At 60.9% G+C, this 14170-nt stretch overlaps 1 protein-coding gene across 21 annotated transcripts in view; it reads right to left on the bottom strand.

Annotated features, from left to right (window-relative positions):
- The window catches only part of EBF3 (EBF transcription factor 3), a 129140-nt gene extending 115832 nt beyond the window's left edge, over positions 1 to 13308 (bottom strand). For 16 of the 21 annotated variants that reach the window (XM_081572993.1, XM_081573006.1, XM_081572991.1 and 13 more), the window contains exons 1-4: positions 3874 to 4584; positions 3612 to 3768; positions 3187 to 3250; positions 2435 to 2490 (exon numbers count right to left, since the gene is read on the bottom strand). In XM_081572993.1, the coding sequence (XP_081429119.1) occupies positions 2435 to 2490; positions 3187 to 3250; positions 3612 to 3768; positions 3874 to 4007 (411 nt within the window). In that variant the 5' untranslated portion in view covers positions 4008 to 4584. Of the gene's footprint in view, positions 1 to 2434; positions 2491 to 3186; positions 3251 to 3611; positions 3769 to 3873; positions 4595 to 13144 lie in introns of those variants that run through there. The other 5 variants (XM_081573001.1, XM_081573005.1, XM_081573013.1 and 2 more) reach the window with 4 other exon arrangements.
- Positions 13309 to 14170: the final 862 nt, after the last annotated feature.

The following is a 14170-nucleotide window of genomic DNA, read 5'->3' as shown; positions in this document are numbered from 1 at the left end:
GCCCCGGGGGCCCTGGCGCTGCAGCCGCACGTGGCCGCGCCGGGCCCGGCCTGGCGGGCGCCCGGCAGGAGGGCTGGGGGCCCCAGGGCGCCCGAGCCCGCGCGGCCACGTGCTCCTCGCCGGATGATATTTGCAAAGAAAGTGCTAATGGCCAATCTGGTGTTTATTTTGAAACTGCTAACAATGATTTTTCTCGGGTAAAAAGGCAGTGTCTGCGCACACACGCTCTGCTGGGTTTTGAGCAGAGGCTCCGCCAGATGGTGCGAAGCCCTAGGTGCGCTCACGACCGCGCTCAGCCCGGCTCCGCCGCCGGGAACCCGTGCCGGGGGCCGCCCGCGCCTGCCCCACCGCCGACCTCCCAAAAACAGAGAGGGGAAAAAAAAAAGAAAGGGGAAAAGGCCACTGGGGGAGGGGCCGGGGGCGGGGGCCAGGAGCCGCAAGTTCCCCCGCAGAAAATTGCAAGGAAGGGGGGAGGGGAGTCCTCACTCCAGTTCCCGCCCCCGCCCCCCGAAAACGATCTGGAAATTGCTTCCAACCTCCCCGGGACTTCTGACACTTCCGTCCACTTCCAGGCGGACAAAGCCCTTTCTCTAGGAAGCCCGGGGCTGCCCTCTGGGAAGAGCGCGGGGCTCCCGCGAGCCCCTCACCCAGCGCCTCCCTCCTGGTAGGCTGGGAACCGTGGCGGTAATGGTGTCACCGCAGGCCGCCGGGCCGCCTGGGGCTCGGGGCGCGTGGCCGCGGCGGGCGCTGGCACTTCTGAGAGAGCGGCTCGTCCTCGGATGGATCCGCGTATTTATATTTGATTTATTTTTTATTTTGTAGCACAAACAGAAATCCATAAACTGTCGGTTCAGCGCCATTGACTCTTTGATCAGTTACTGGGCTATTTCTTTCCTTCTCCCCACCACCCCCCATCTCTGTCAGTGAGAGGAGATTAAATGCCTTTATTTTCAACTGTTTATACTGCAAAGGTACAGGGATAAATGAACAATAAAAGTGCACTTAAAACGGAAACCTCCTCCTCCTCTGTGCAAAAACTCAGCGCTGCCTGCATCAACCTCTTCAACCTCTTCGTTAGAACACAGCGATTTCCCAAAACATTTAGCCCTTATATACAAAGGAAATAAAAGCACCCTGTCCACGCGGAGCTGGAGTTCCAGAGGCTTCACTGAATCCCAGTGAAATAATTACCCAAGGGCACACCGCCTCCACCGCCTTTGTCAGAAAGACCACAGTTTACCTGTCAGATCTGTTTTCCTCTAAGAGAAAACCACACTGTTTTTACCACTGCAGACACTAAAATCCAGCAAGCTTGTTGCCTAGGTAAGGACAAACTTTTTCAAAGGGAAGTAAAATCTGAAAACTAATTGCCCTGCAGACAGTAGGAAGCCTGTGTGCTGGGCTGCAAGAAGGACGAGAGAGTTCTTTTCCACTTGGCTCACAATTCTTAAAGTTAACATCAAAACGGAAGACGCCACTTTCATTTCTAAGCATGAAGCTCAGTTTGGAAGCATATTTTAAATCAACCTGTGCAAAGTGGATTTCACTGAGGAATTGGACTGACCTCCTCCCCCAACACTATTTTAAGAAAACTGGGGGGAAATCTTTAAAAACAACTAAGCAACAACATACCACGCAACACAAAACCAGCCCAAGACTGCGCAATGTCAAAAAGCAATGAAGCGCTTTCCTGCAACTTCATCACATGACTGATAGCCAAGTTATGATCGGAAAAGTTGACCAAGACAAGTTAAATAATTGAATAAGGAACTGCTTGTAATTATGTTATTTACAAGGTATGACAGAGAGTGGAAAGGGATGAGAAGCTGCCCCCAGAGCAATGGACGGGTTTGGGTGACCCCTGGAGCTCAGAGTTTGAATTATGGAGATGGGGGGCTGAGAGGTGAAGATGGACTAGAGGAGAACAAGGTGACTTTTCACCCCAACACATTTAACTTTTAAATCCAAATACATGTCTCGTGTTACCGAGAACATCACACTGGAAAGGAGAGAAAAATGAACTAATCAAGTCCAACTCAATGGGCTTTGGAAAGGAGTTAGTTGCCTTTGTTATAGGGGGAAAAAAATCAATGAAATGATTCCAAGCAGAGAGAGAAACGCTTAAAAATATACAAGGGGGAGATCTTGAAATTTTTCTGTCAAATATTAATTACCATGATTAATTAAGACAGAATTTGATTCCAATCACAAGTCATTTAATAAAGCATATATGTCCTGTTCTAATGGCAACATAAACTATTTCACCAATCGCTTCATTTATTCCAATAAATAGGGGATTCTTATTAGCATGTCAAGAAAACTAAATGAGAAACAAATACACCGGATCTATTTGTCAGCCCCTCTCCTCCCTGAAACTCCAGGACAGCCCCAGCTGAGCAGTGAAAACTAGTGCAAGAGGCTTAAACTTTCTCACCTGTTTGGTCATTGAATCTATGAGGCGAACATACAGATCCTGCTCCGTTCTGACTCCTGCAAGAAACAGGGACAAATTCTCATCAGGATTTCAGCGAGGGCACTCGGGGGCACAGGAAGTGGGTAGCTCAGGACTGCTGCCGCCGTGATGCAGCAAAACTTAGGCCTGCCTTCCAAAGGCAGGAAAGAGAACCCAGGCACTCGTTTTAATTTTTCTTCTTTCTTAATTAAGAACCTTGAGACTCTTAGGGTTTGCATTGAAAGGGGCAAAGGACTCTGGCTGAGAGCAGGCCCGGTTGCTGCACCGGGAGGGCCCATGTGCTCATTTATTTTTAGAAAACAGAAAGCACAAAATGGAAACTAAGTGAGAGTCTCAACTCTTTCTAGTGTCTCTCGAGGATTTTTTAAAAATCCGTGCACAGGAAGTAAGCCGTGCTCCAGGTACAGAGCTACCCCCATCTCAGTAATTAACATTAATTTGCAAAATTGAAAAAAGTCACTTAAAAGTGATGTTCTGCTGGCGCCCACATCGATCCCCTTTTTACTTTCTACTTCAAGCCGGACCGGTTAATCATGTGAAGTGCCATCGACTTATTGATCGTTTATGTTTTGTTTTCCTTCTATGCCATGAGAAGATTTCGTGTTTACATCCGTGTCATTTTAATCTCGAAATCTTTACGTCCTTTAAGCATCGCGCAAAAGGAAAGAGCGAGCCAGCGGGGCGGGAAGGCAGGAGCAGCCGCTGCCACTTACCGTTGCTGTAGAGCAACTGGAGTTTATAGTGGATGCCGTTGTTGGTTTTCTCGTTGTTGGGCTCCTGAAAGTAACGATAAACAATTGCGTTTAGTGCGCCTGGTGTCCGGCGCGGCCACCGCACTCGGTCCCCCTCCACGACCGAGGCCCCTTGGCCTCACACAAGGCAGGACTCCTAGCCGGGAGCAGCGCGCTGATGTCACTTTGCTGCTGGAAGCCCAGCGCCCTCCTCGCCCGGAGAGACTCGGGGGCGCAGAGAAGTTGCCCAGCCCTCCGCGGGCCCGGTCGGCCGCACGTGGCGGCGGCAGGGGCGCCTGGCCGAGCCGTCCCCGCCGCCGAGGGGGTACCCGGGGCCACCGCGCTGGGGCAGCGCCTGCCTCCCACTTCTAGGAAGCCGGAGGGCGTGATTGCGTGTTTGCACTTACTTTCTCTTTCTCCACAAAGTCCACAAAAGCGGTCCTTTCAATCTCCACCGGCTGCCCCTGCCTGTCGTAGAGCGCCAGCACGAAGTGGAAGAAATTGGACTTCCGGAGGTTGGAGGGAGGCTGCTTCTCGAAGTGCGCCCGCGCCAGCCCCACGCCGCTGCGGGAGGAAAGAGACAGCGGCCCGGTGAGGAGCGCGGCGCCGGCCGGCCGCGGGGACCCGGCGGGGCCGGGCCCGGGGCGCGCGGGGGCGGCCGGTACGTACCTCTGGGCGGCCGTGTTGGCGTCCACCACCCCCGCCGTATGCATCCACGAGCGCACCGGGTTCATGCCGCTGCCCAGCGGCTCCTCCTTCATGGTCGTCCCCCCGCGCGGAATATTCTCCTGAATCCCAAACATGAAAACTGCTGGCGGCGGCCGCCGCTCCCAGCCGAAAGCGCTTCCGCGAGCAGCGGCGCTGGGGGGCTCGGCGGCAGGCGGCTGCCTTGGCCGCGCTGGCCCTGCTCGGCGCCTGCGGTCCGGCCCGCCGCCGGCTTCAGCCCGTCCCGGGCAGGCGCGACATACACCGGCGGCTGGGCGCTCCGGACGGCCGGGGGCGCGGAGGCGGCTCCAGCGGCGGCTCCACCGGCGGCGGCGGCGGCGGCGCTTCGGAGGAGCAGGACGCGGTGGTCGCGGCGGCTCTTGTTGTTGTTGTTGTTGTTTGCAGGCGCGCTCAACGTGGTGTCATCCTAGCCAGGCGGCGTCCGCGGCTGCAGGGCACTGCGGGATCGCCCGCTTCTGGCGCGGCCCGCCTGCTCCAAAGACAAATAAACGGGGCAGTGAGTGCCGCGGCGCAGTCCCGGGCGCAGGCGGGGCGCGGCGGGGCCTGGAGCGGCGCGCGCAGCGGACGGAGGCGCACAAAACTCAGCCCTCTCTCCCCGAGGAATGGACCCTTTCCCGGGAGCCAAAACTCGAAGCCCCCGGGAGCGGCGCTGTCAGAGGGTGACGTCGGGGGGCGGCGCCTGCGCCATATATGGGAGCGGCCGCCCCTCGCCGCGCCCCTCGCCGCCGCCGCCGCCGCCGCCGCGCTCGCCGACTGACTGCCTGACGGCGCCGCGAGCCGGCCCGAGCCCCGCGAGCCCCGCGAGCCCCGCCGCCGCCCAGCGCCGCCGCCGCCCCCAGCCGCGCGCCGCGGCTCCTCGCGCCCACCCGCCGCCAAGGAAGTTTCTCCTCGCCCAAATCAGTCTCCAAAGCAGACAGACAGGCAGTGCGCGACTGCAGCCTGGCCCCTCAACCCCTCCTCCCGACATCAGCCACACAAGTCAAAGCACGGTGGGGAGGCGAGGGTAAAACGCAGGGGCGCCCCCAGTTGCCCAGACGCCGGCCGTAGACGCGAGGGGCCGCGGGTCGCCCCGGGACGGCCCAGAGCTGGAGGCGGGTAGATGCCGGCAGGCCGCGGGCAGGGGGCTGGAGGGGCGAGCACCCGGCCGGGGCGGGGGGCGGGGGCTGGAGGGGTGGGGCAGGGCTCCCCGGCCAAGGCGGGGCGCGCAGTTCAGCCCGGTTTGCAAACAGACCGAAGGCTGCTGCGGGGCCGATGTGCCCCCGGCTGGGCCTCGCGGGGTGCTCGAGCTCTCTGGCCCGGCGGAGGCCACCAAGTGTGTCGGGCTGGGGAACCCACGTCGGAGGCGGGCTCTGCTCGATGCGCGCTCTCTTTCCCCGTGGCCACGGGAGACCCCTTCCCCCGGCCTGTCCTTAGGCGCAGCGAGTGACAAAGAAGGCTCCGGGCTCTCTGGGCAGACAGGAAGCGCGCCCGGCCTCTCCGGCGACCCGGGGCCGGGTGTCCGGCTGTGCGCCCCGCGCGGTGACCAGACCTCCCCGGCGCCAGCCGCTCTAAAAGCCGAGCAGACGCTGCGGGCGCCCGGGTCCTGCCCCCGGTGCCGCTGAGCCCCGGTGAGCGCGCGGCGCGCGACCTTCCAGACCTGGTTTCGAGGAATTGGGAGGGCAGCGGGGCGCGAGCAGCGCGTGGGCCCGGCGGCCGGGCTCCTGCAGCCAGGACTCGGCGCCCAGGCGCACTGCCCACCGAAAGGACCTGTGCCTGACACGGAGCGGGGGCCCAGGGGACGACCGGGAGCTGTCCCAGCACTTTCCTGCCGAGAGAAATCAGGCCCTTTTGATTAAAACAAACAAAAACCAAAAAACAGGTTTCAGGGTGCAAGTGTGTCGCGGGACAGACTCTTCACGCCGGGTCTGGGGTGGCACTCCTTTTATTTCATGAATTGGCAGGGTGGGTACGTTAATATTTTAATTAATCGGGAAAATCGAAGTCCGATTTACCTTATCTGGGGACCCCCAAGCCTCTTGGAAGGGGTGAGAAAAAAGCAGTTCTGGAAAGCAATCTATTTTGCTGGTGTTGGGGGTTAATGACTATTGCCAAAGATAAGTGAATTACCACAGCTGTTGCGCCAGTCCCATCTCAAAATCCATTCCGGTGCCGGCCGTCTAATTAAATACGTAAGTATAATAAAATCATATTTTATGACTATTTGAGGGTAATGAGATTAGTCTTTAGAAGCGATCGCCACATATTAAAGATGCCACTGTCTATAGAATGTTAATAACCTTAAATCAAAGTGTATGGAAACTATTCACGATAAATTAAAAGAAAATTTCTGTATTCCTAATAAGCCCAGCGCTTTCCACCCACAGCCAACCCAGTGGAAGAGGGAACACTTTCTTCGTGGAGGGACAACGCAAAATAAAGTTGCTCAGGGGTGGAGGGTGGGGTGGAGACAGGGCTTTGTCTCTGCGTATTTAGCTGCTTCGGGGGCTCACGCAAGGCGAGCGCCCAGGCAAGCGTTATTGTCAGATTATGCAAAGTGCCTGTTCGGAAAAGATGAAGTTGGAAAGAGGAAACAATGCTTCCTTTGTAGCACACTTCCTAAAATGCCCAGCCCAGGCTGGAGGTGCTCCCTTTTTTGCTCTAACGAAAGTATCATGCTTAAAATCATTTACAGTATCTTTAATTCAGATTACACGCGCCAAGGCGATTTAAATCTGATTACCAAATTAGAAGGTTTAAAAACAAATCCTTCTAAATCTGATACTGTTGACTAAAGAGGGAAAAAAAGTTCTATAAGCCCATCACAGAAGGTAACGATCCTGCCCCAGAAAGAAAAGGGGTTTTAAACCTTTTTGACAACAAATGCAGCTGCCCCACTATTTTGGACGATATTAAGCGAAAATGAATGCAAATCTGTGTTCAGCAGCCATCTGGCCCGAAATGGGGGAGTCAGCTGCTCTCACAACAGGCTCGGAGGCTGAATCCATTTCAGCTCATTTTCTAGATCATCTGGTCCCGCACCCAAAGCGTGGAAAATACGGTCTTTATCATTCACCAACTTTATCTTTTTTGTCACTCCACTGCTGGCTCCGAGCTGCGGGCACAGGGACTTGCCACCCGGGCAGGGTCTCCACACGGGCCTGCTGCGGAGCGGCCTAGGAGGGCAGTGCCCTCGGCCCCCACCTAGCCCTACTCCAGGGGTTCGCCTTGATGGGGCGGGAGCAGCGGCCGAGAGGAGCCGGGGGCCCAGCACCCAGGCCAGGGAGGGGGCGGGGACTGCAGGCCCATCCCGGTTGTCCAGAGAGAAGCTGCAGCGCGTGACCGCGCCCGCCGCCCCCCGCGGGGAGCCCTGCCCCGCCCCTCTCCCTCCCTGGGGACCTAAGGGCGCCCAGTACCCCGGCAGGAGACGCCGAGGGGGGGACAGGCTGACACTGTGGAAGTTGCGCAGGCCCGCCGCTACCGCCGGTCCAGCCTCCGCGCACAGAGCGCTCCCAGGGGCCAGATAGACGCCCAGGGGCCGGCCCGGGCGGGGCCTGACCTTCGCTGGAAACCCCGCGGGCCACCACGGCGGCGGCCACCGCTCAGGGCCCCGCGTTCAACGCGATTTGCACGGGTGGCCCTCGCGCCGCAGCCGCCTCCTCCTCCTCGGAGGGTGGGAAGTATTCCTTTTGTGCGGATTTACGGGGAGAGGCTTCAATGAGCCCCCTCGCATTTGCATTTAAATAGCGGCATCAAGCGCTTCGCGTGCCACACACCAGTGGGCTCCCAGATGTCACGCCGGAGTCAGTCAGATGGCCAGTGCCCAGCTGTCCTCCCCACGTCGTGCCGGAGCAGGCAGTGACCTTAAAGAGACAGCGCTCGCAGCCCCTGGAGCCCCGCTCGGGGAGCGGCTTGCAGGGCGCAGGGCCGCGGCCGCGCTTGGCCGCTGACCCGCGGCACCACCGGAGGCTGGGCCAGGCGGTACAACTGCGAGGCGCCCGCGCCCGGGCCTGCTCCGGCTTCCCTGCCGGCCGCGCCGTGCTCGGGCCGCCCGCGCGCCAGGCCCTCCGCCCGCGCCCACTACCCACCCGCGGGAGGGGGCGGGCGGCTACGCGCGCGCGCCAGGCGTGAACTTCCCCTTCGCGTCTGCCCCGTCCCGGGTCTTCCTCGGCCGCGTGGTGCGGGGCCTGGTAAGCGGGAGCCAGGCTGGTGCCGGCCTCCGAGCCATCCAGAAACTTCGGCCAAGTTGGGGTCCCAGAGTGCACGGCCGGCCTCTGAGTCCGCTCTGGACCCGTGTCCAGGGGGCACTCGGTGAATGCCCCTTCTGGCCCTTGGCCGAGACCGGGGAGCCAGCCGCACTCCCTACCAGCCTTCCAAGGAGTCAGAAACTGCATTTCCGGCGTTGAGAAGCCCGGGCCACGGTTCCTGGAAGCCGATGCCTAAGAGGGATCCGGGGTGCGGGGCGCGGCCGGGTGCGGCTCCCTCGTAGGGCCGGTGTCCTCGGGCCCAGGCTGCGCGGCCGTGCCCCTCAGAGCCCTCGGGAAAGGGTGGGAGCCACGCGCCGAAGGCCAGCGGTTCTCTTTCCCGCCTCCAGTGCTGAGTTGCAGGCGCGGCCCGCCCCCACGTCCTCCGCGCCTGGGGGTCACGCTCAGACCGCGCCGGTGACCCGGCCTCCAGTCCCGCTCCGAGCCCGGCGCCACAGGCAGAGCCTGGGGGGAAAAACACCCGAAAGCGGAGAGTCGGACTGACCTTGGGCACGGGCGAGCAGGAGGCCATAGGGGCTGGGAGAGCGGGAGAGGGCAGTAACTCTGCGAGGGCGCACTGCGGGCTGGGGTGGCACAGCCGGGCACTCGCAAACCCTGCCCGGCGTGGGTCGGTGGCGCGGTCCCTGGGTGCGCCGGGGCTTGGCCTTCTACCGCGGGGGGTACGCGGGCCGTGGGCCTGGGGAGGTCGGGAAAGCCCGGGCTCCGCACTCAGACCACCCCAACCTGTTAAGCGACGCACCAAGGGGGCCGGGCCAGAGTCTGGGGAGGTTTCCAGGCCCAGGGAACGTGCCTTCGCCCTGGCTGGACAGGGACGGAGGCTGCGGGGTTCTAGGGAGGTTGTGGCGACAGAACGCAAACCAGGACGCGCCTCCTGCCCGCCCTCGGAAGCAAGTAACTGGGCATCTTGCCCCGCACACAAGGGGCGCTCCTACGGGCTCCTCTGCTCTGCGCTGGAAGGCGCGAGGCCTGGCTGGAAGGATTCACAACTAAAAAACGAACATCGGAGGGTCTCAGACCCCTGATCTCTGCACCGCCTCCTCAAGCCCGGTCATTCTGGAAGGGTCAGGCTCCTGCAGGCCGACCCTAAGGACCGAAAAGGGCTCAATACTCCTAGTGAGAAGGTGCAGGCGCCTCCTGGCGAGGCGGCCAAGTTTGACAAACAGCGCCTCCTGGGGTGAGCAGAGCAGAGTGCCGCCGCGCCGCCGCGAGCCGAGCCGCCCAGACTTCCACCCAGGCCCGGGCAGGTGGCCGCCGCCGCTCCCCGCCCGCCCGCACCGGCGGGGCCGCGGCTCCTGCGCACCGGGCGCACCTAGGCCTCGCTGACCCGGTGACCCCAGGAGCGCGCAGAGCCGTCCGCCCGCCGCCCGGTCCTAACTGTCGCTCACGTGTGTCTGCAAAGTCAGGCCGAGCCGGGGCACCCGGAATAAGGCCCAGGCGGCGAGCACCGAGCCCGCTCCCCGGAGGGAACCACGCGCTCCCAGGTGCCCGGCCCTGCGGGGGCCGCGGACGCCAGCCGGACCGTTCTCGACCGCCTCCCCGGAAAGCCTAGCTCCGAGCGGGGCCGAGGATGCTGAGCGCACCTCGGCTCCTGCAGCGTGCGAAATTAGAAAGGAAACAGTTAATTCCTCTCTCCTGGTCCTAACTTTTCCCCGGCCCTTCCGGTCACTTTGGCTAACCCCACATTTCGAGTCAGCCCCTGGAGCTCCTTGGTGGGAGCGAGAATCCGAAATCACACGCTCGCTCTCTGCCAGTCGGGCTTCTCCCTACGCACCTTGCAACCTTAAAGGTTGCCTCTCCGCAACACGCTCGGCAGGAGCACCAGAGCGGGTCAAGACGGCTCGTGCCTGCCGGGGGTCCCTCGGATCCGAAAAGGTACAGAGATTTCACAACGAGCTGGGATTTCCCGAGCTGCCTTCAGCGGCGCCCCAAGGCAGTCCGGCAGGAGGAGCCCGAGCCGGCGCCCCGGACTGGATTCCGAGAGCTCCCGCCCCGCCAGTTTACAAAGCAAACTTCCCCCAGAGCAGTTTCTAGATCGAAACGGCGCGCGCAGTCCGCCAATCAACACCTCCACAGACCCAAACTGCAGAAACACCGATCGATCAGATAATTTCAAATATTATAATTGGCTTTAATTAAACACACTGCGTTCTAATTAACTCTGAAATTTTAGCATGCTTTGGGACACTGGTGTCTGATTTGATATTGTCAGTCCAGATGTCCTAATAAAATTCAATCCTCCACTCAAGACTTCAATATTCACTAAGAACAAAATGCAAATTAAATGTAAAACCTAAAGTATCACCAAAGGTATAATCAAGAAAGGTGTCTCAAAACTTCTCACTTTTTATTACGCAGTAGTTTAAAAATGCAGATTACATCCTAACAAGACCTCTCAGGCACACCATAAATCTTAACTCTTTCCTGGACGGGGTTGGCGTGCCCTGCCACTGGCTTAAAGGTAAAGGAGGGGGGCAGACAGATCCCATGGCGGGACTGCACCACCTCATCTGGAAGCCGATGGAGCGCAAAACTTTGCCAGTGAGATTCTGGTTTGAAACACCGAGTTTGCCAACCCAGGCAAAGGAGCTGGGGTGGCAGAGAGCCAAGGGGAGCAGGTGAACAGGTTGGCACGCCACTGACGTCCTCCTCTGCCCGCGACCTTCGCCCACGCCCTGGCCACTGCTCAAGGGAGCATGCACACACCCCTTCTCCTGCGGAAAGTGTGGAGGTGGATGACAGCGGCCAGGCCCGCTCAGTCCGCTCGCTTAATTACCTGAGCTGCGGGGACCCGGACAAAGAGGCTGGGAAGGAAGGGTGAGCACACCGCCCTTGGACAGAAATGTGTCAAGCCCGCCTCCCTTCTCGCCTGCATAAACCCTTTCGCCCTCATTCTCGCCACTTCTAAGGGATCCAAGCCGGCGGTCGGGGTGTGTCGGCGCGCGGTGTCGGGACAACCTCTCCCGGGAAGCCCAGCGCAGGCCACGCGGGGGTGCGCCTTTGGCGACACGCTGGCAGCGACTATATTCTTTCCCCATGCGAGGGTCTGCTAAATGTACAGTCCAGAATGAGCCCTGTGAAAGGGAAGCTATTCTCACACTAAACATGTGTATGTTTTCCATACTAATGGAGTCACTTAAAGCTGTTGCTAATTTAACTTTTTAAAAAGGCCACACTGTGGAAATTTGCATTTTCTTTAGGATATTGAAATGAAGAGGAAGCTGCTGGGCGGCGAGGCTGCCCCGGGTATAGCTGGAGGCCATGCAGAAATAAAAACAGATAAAGAAAAGAAGAAAGAAAGAAACCCGCTTCTCTTCTAGACTATTAATAAGCAATTTGTCTCGCTGAAATTTACATTGCAAAGCGCGGCGCACTAGCGGCCGCGGCGGCAGAGCCGGCGCAGGCTCGGGTTGTGCGTCCCGCGCGGGGTGCAGGCGGCCTCTGGACCGTCCCGGCCGCCCTCTGGAGTGATCGGTGGGCAGCTTTGAAGTTGGCGTCCTTGTCGCCTCACGGCCGACCCTCGCCCACACCCACGCGTATCGGCACCCCAGGGCCCAGCCCAGGCCGCGATCCCAGGGAGAGCCAGGACTGGAGCTGCGTGGTGGCCACCAGGCCAGAGCCGCAGCCAGGTAGGGGTCTCTCCAGGGCAGATCCTAAGCTCCCATGGACATCCCAGACTCAAGGACCCCTATCCGCCCCCAGTACTGCTCAGGCCTTAAATTAACGACGCCAACAATAAGCTGGAGGTTTTTCGCGCTGTGCCGCGCGGCCCTGGTCCAAGTCCACCGCCAGTGCGGAGCCTCGCGCTGCGCGCCCGCCCCACGCCCCCGCCAGCTCCCCCGCCCGCGCGCGGCCCGGCGGAGCGCAGCTCCCGAGCCTAGCGTGGGGCCAGGGCGCCATCTACGGGCGCCGCGCGCTCCGGGCGCCGCCGCCGCCACCCTCTCCCCCGCGGAACCCGTGCTGCCTCCCGCCGCCGCCCGCGCTCGCCCCGCGTCCGCTCCGCGACGCCTGCCACTTATCACAATTACAGGGCGCTCCCCGTGCCAATTTGCTTATGAAACATTGATCGCTAGATGTTCCAACTTTTAAGCACTATATTAAAACTTTCGAAACGAGGGCGCTCTCCGGCTTGCTTGCGATTTTTAGGCACACGATTAAGACATGAAATGTAAAGATAATGCAATTTGATTTGTTAGTCTAACTCTGCGATTTGAGACTCGATGTCCCCAAAGACCAGGCAAGCTTTTCGCCTTTATTTATTTTTATTAAAACATCAATCTACGCTGGAGCTGGGTGAACTCGGTTTCACCTGGAGAACATAAAATCCTCCATACCAGAGAAATAAGCACCTTTCATAAATCAGCGGTATTCCTGACACATCGATCAATTTTTGGTTGTTAATCCGAAAGGAGGAGTTTTAATTGCTTCCCGCCTTCTCGTCCGGACACCTCGGGTTTCGACCCCTCCCTCCGGCCCTCCGAGGGTCCCACTTTGTATTGGGGGAGGGGCCGTGATGGAGAAATCCCGGGTCCTTCCCGGAATCCCAGAGCCCCCAGTCTCCGCCCGCGCCCGTGCGCGCCTCTCCCGCACCGAGGGCTCCTGGCACGCGCTCAGCTCTCCGCAGCCTAGCCTGGGAGGGCCTCGAGGAGAGGCCACCGGGGACTCGCGAGGCCCCTCAGGCGTGCTCGCCGGCCTCCACGACGCTGCCAGGGCCCGGCGCTAAAGTTCCCCGAGCGGCTGGGCCCAGAGTGCCGCCCCAGGTCCCGGGCCCCCGCGCTCCCCAGCCCCGCCGCGCACCTTCGCCGCACTCCCAGCCCGCGCTCCCGCAAGCGAGGAGAGCGCACTCCGGCTCTGCCATCCAGCGCCGGGCCCGCGACGCGCGAAGTTCAACTTTGCGGGCCCGTGGCCTCCGGGGGGCCTCACTCCGGGGCGGGGGGGGTCCCCGACGGGATCTCGGGCAGCCTCCGCGCGCTTACCTGAGCCACTCATTCGACGGGCGTGGCGGGGCGCCCCAGCCGCGAGGTGACGGCAGCGCCGGCGGCGGGCCGGGAGGGTGTGCGGCCCGGCGCCTCCCCACGTTCCCACCTCCCGCCCTCCCGGGAGAGCCCACGGGCCGGGCCGCGAGCGCGCCAGTGCGCACGCGCTGCGCTGCCTTCCATCGCGGGAGGCGGCGCGCGGCGCGCGGGGGCCGAGCGGGGGCTCGAGGAGGTGCCCGCGGGCGCCCCGCAGCCCGCCGGCCGCCGCGCCCCGAGGCCGCAGCTGGGTCTGAGCTGGCCGCGGTGGGAGGGCTGGGGACCTCCGGGCTGCCCCTGGCCGGACGCAGGGCCCTCCATGGGGAAACTCTGTTGCCTTGCCGGGACCGCCACCCCCACAAAACCCGCTCCTTCCCCCGGGGCGTTCCTAGCCTGCTTTGGCCAAGAGAGAGCGCCAGGCCCCAGACGGGCCGTCCCGGCCGGGACACCTGTCCAGAAGCCGGTTCCAGGCCCCGGGAGGCCTAGAGCTGTCGGTGTGGACGCGTGCACCCTCCCAAGCGGAGGATGGCGCGGAGTGCCCCGGGCCGTTTCGGTAATGTTGGAGGAGGAAGACCTCCTTGGAGATGAGGTTCCACTAATAATCTAGTGAGAAGCAGCCTTCTGCCTGGCAGTCACAGTGAAATGGGGGGGGGGGGCGGGCGCAAGAGATCTCCCACAAAAGGGGAGACGGAGGACCAAGATTCCCCCTATAAAGCCGCAGTGAAAGCAAGTACCTGGGCCACTCGAAGCCGAGCTGCACGCAGCTCTGGAGAAGGAGGCCAGGACCCGGTACCCCGCGACTCCTGTCTTTGGTGTCTTTGGTGTCACCTGACGGATGACCAGCTGTAGAACCTTTGCCATAAACATCTGGAGCTGCTCTGTAGGCAAGAAATGGGACCAGGTGGGCACTCACATCCTGGGGTCTGTGGCTGGCACTGGGGTTGGAAGGAGCTGACCCCCCTGCCCTCTCCTACCCCAGGTGAGCTTATA

This window comes from Giraffa tippelskirchi, chromosome 2 (assembly GCF_054371585.1).
Source record: "Giraffa tippelskirchi isolate mGirTip1 chromosome 2, T2T-mGirTip1v1.2.pri, whole genome shotgun sequence".
In the NCBI taxonomy this organism is placed as follows: Eukaryota; Metazoa; Chordata; class Mammalia; order Artiodactyla; family Giraffidae; genus Giraffa; species Giraffa tippelskirchi.
This window is presented reverse-complemented; position numbering and strand designations above follow the sequence as displayed.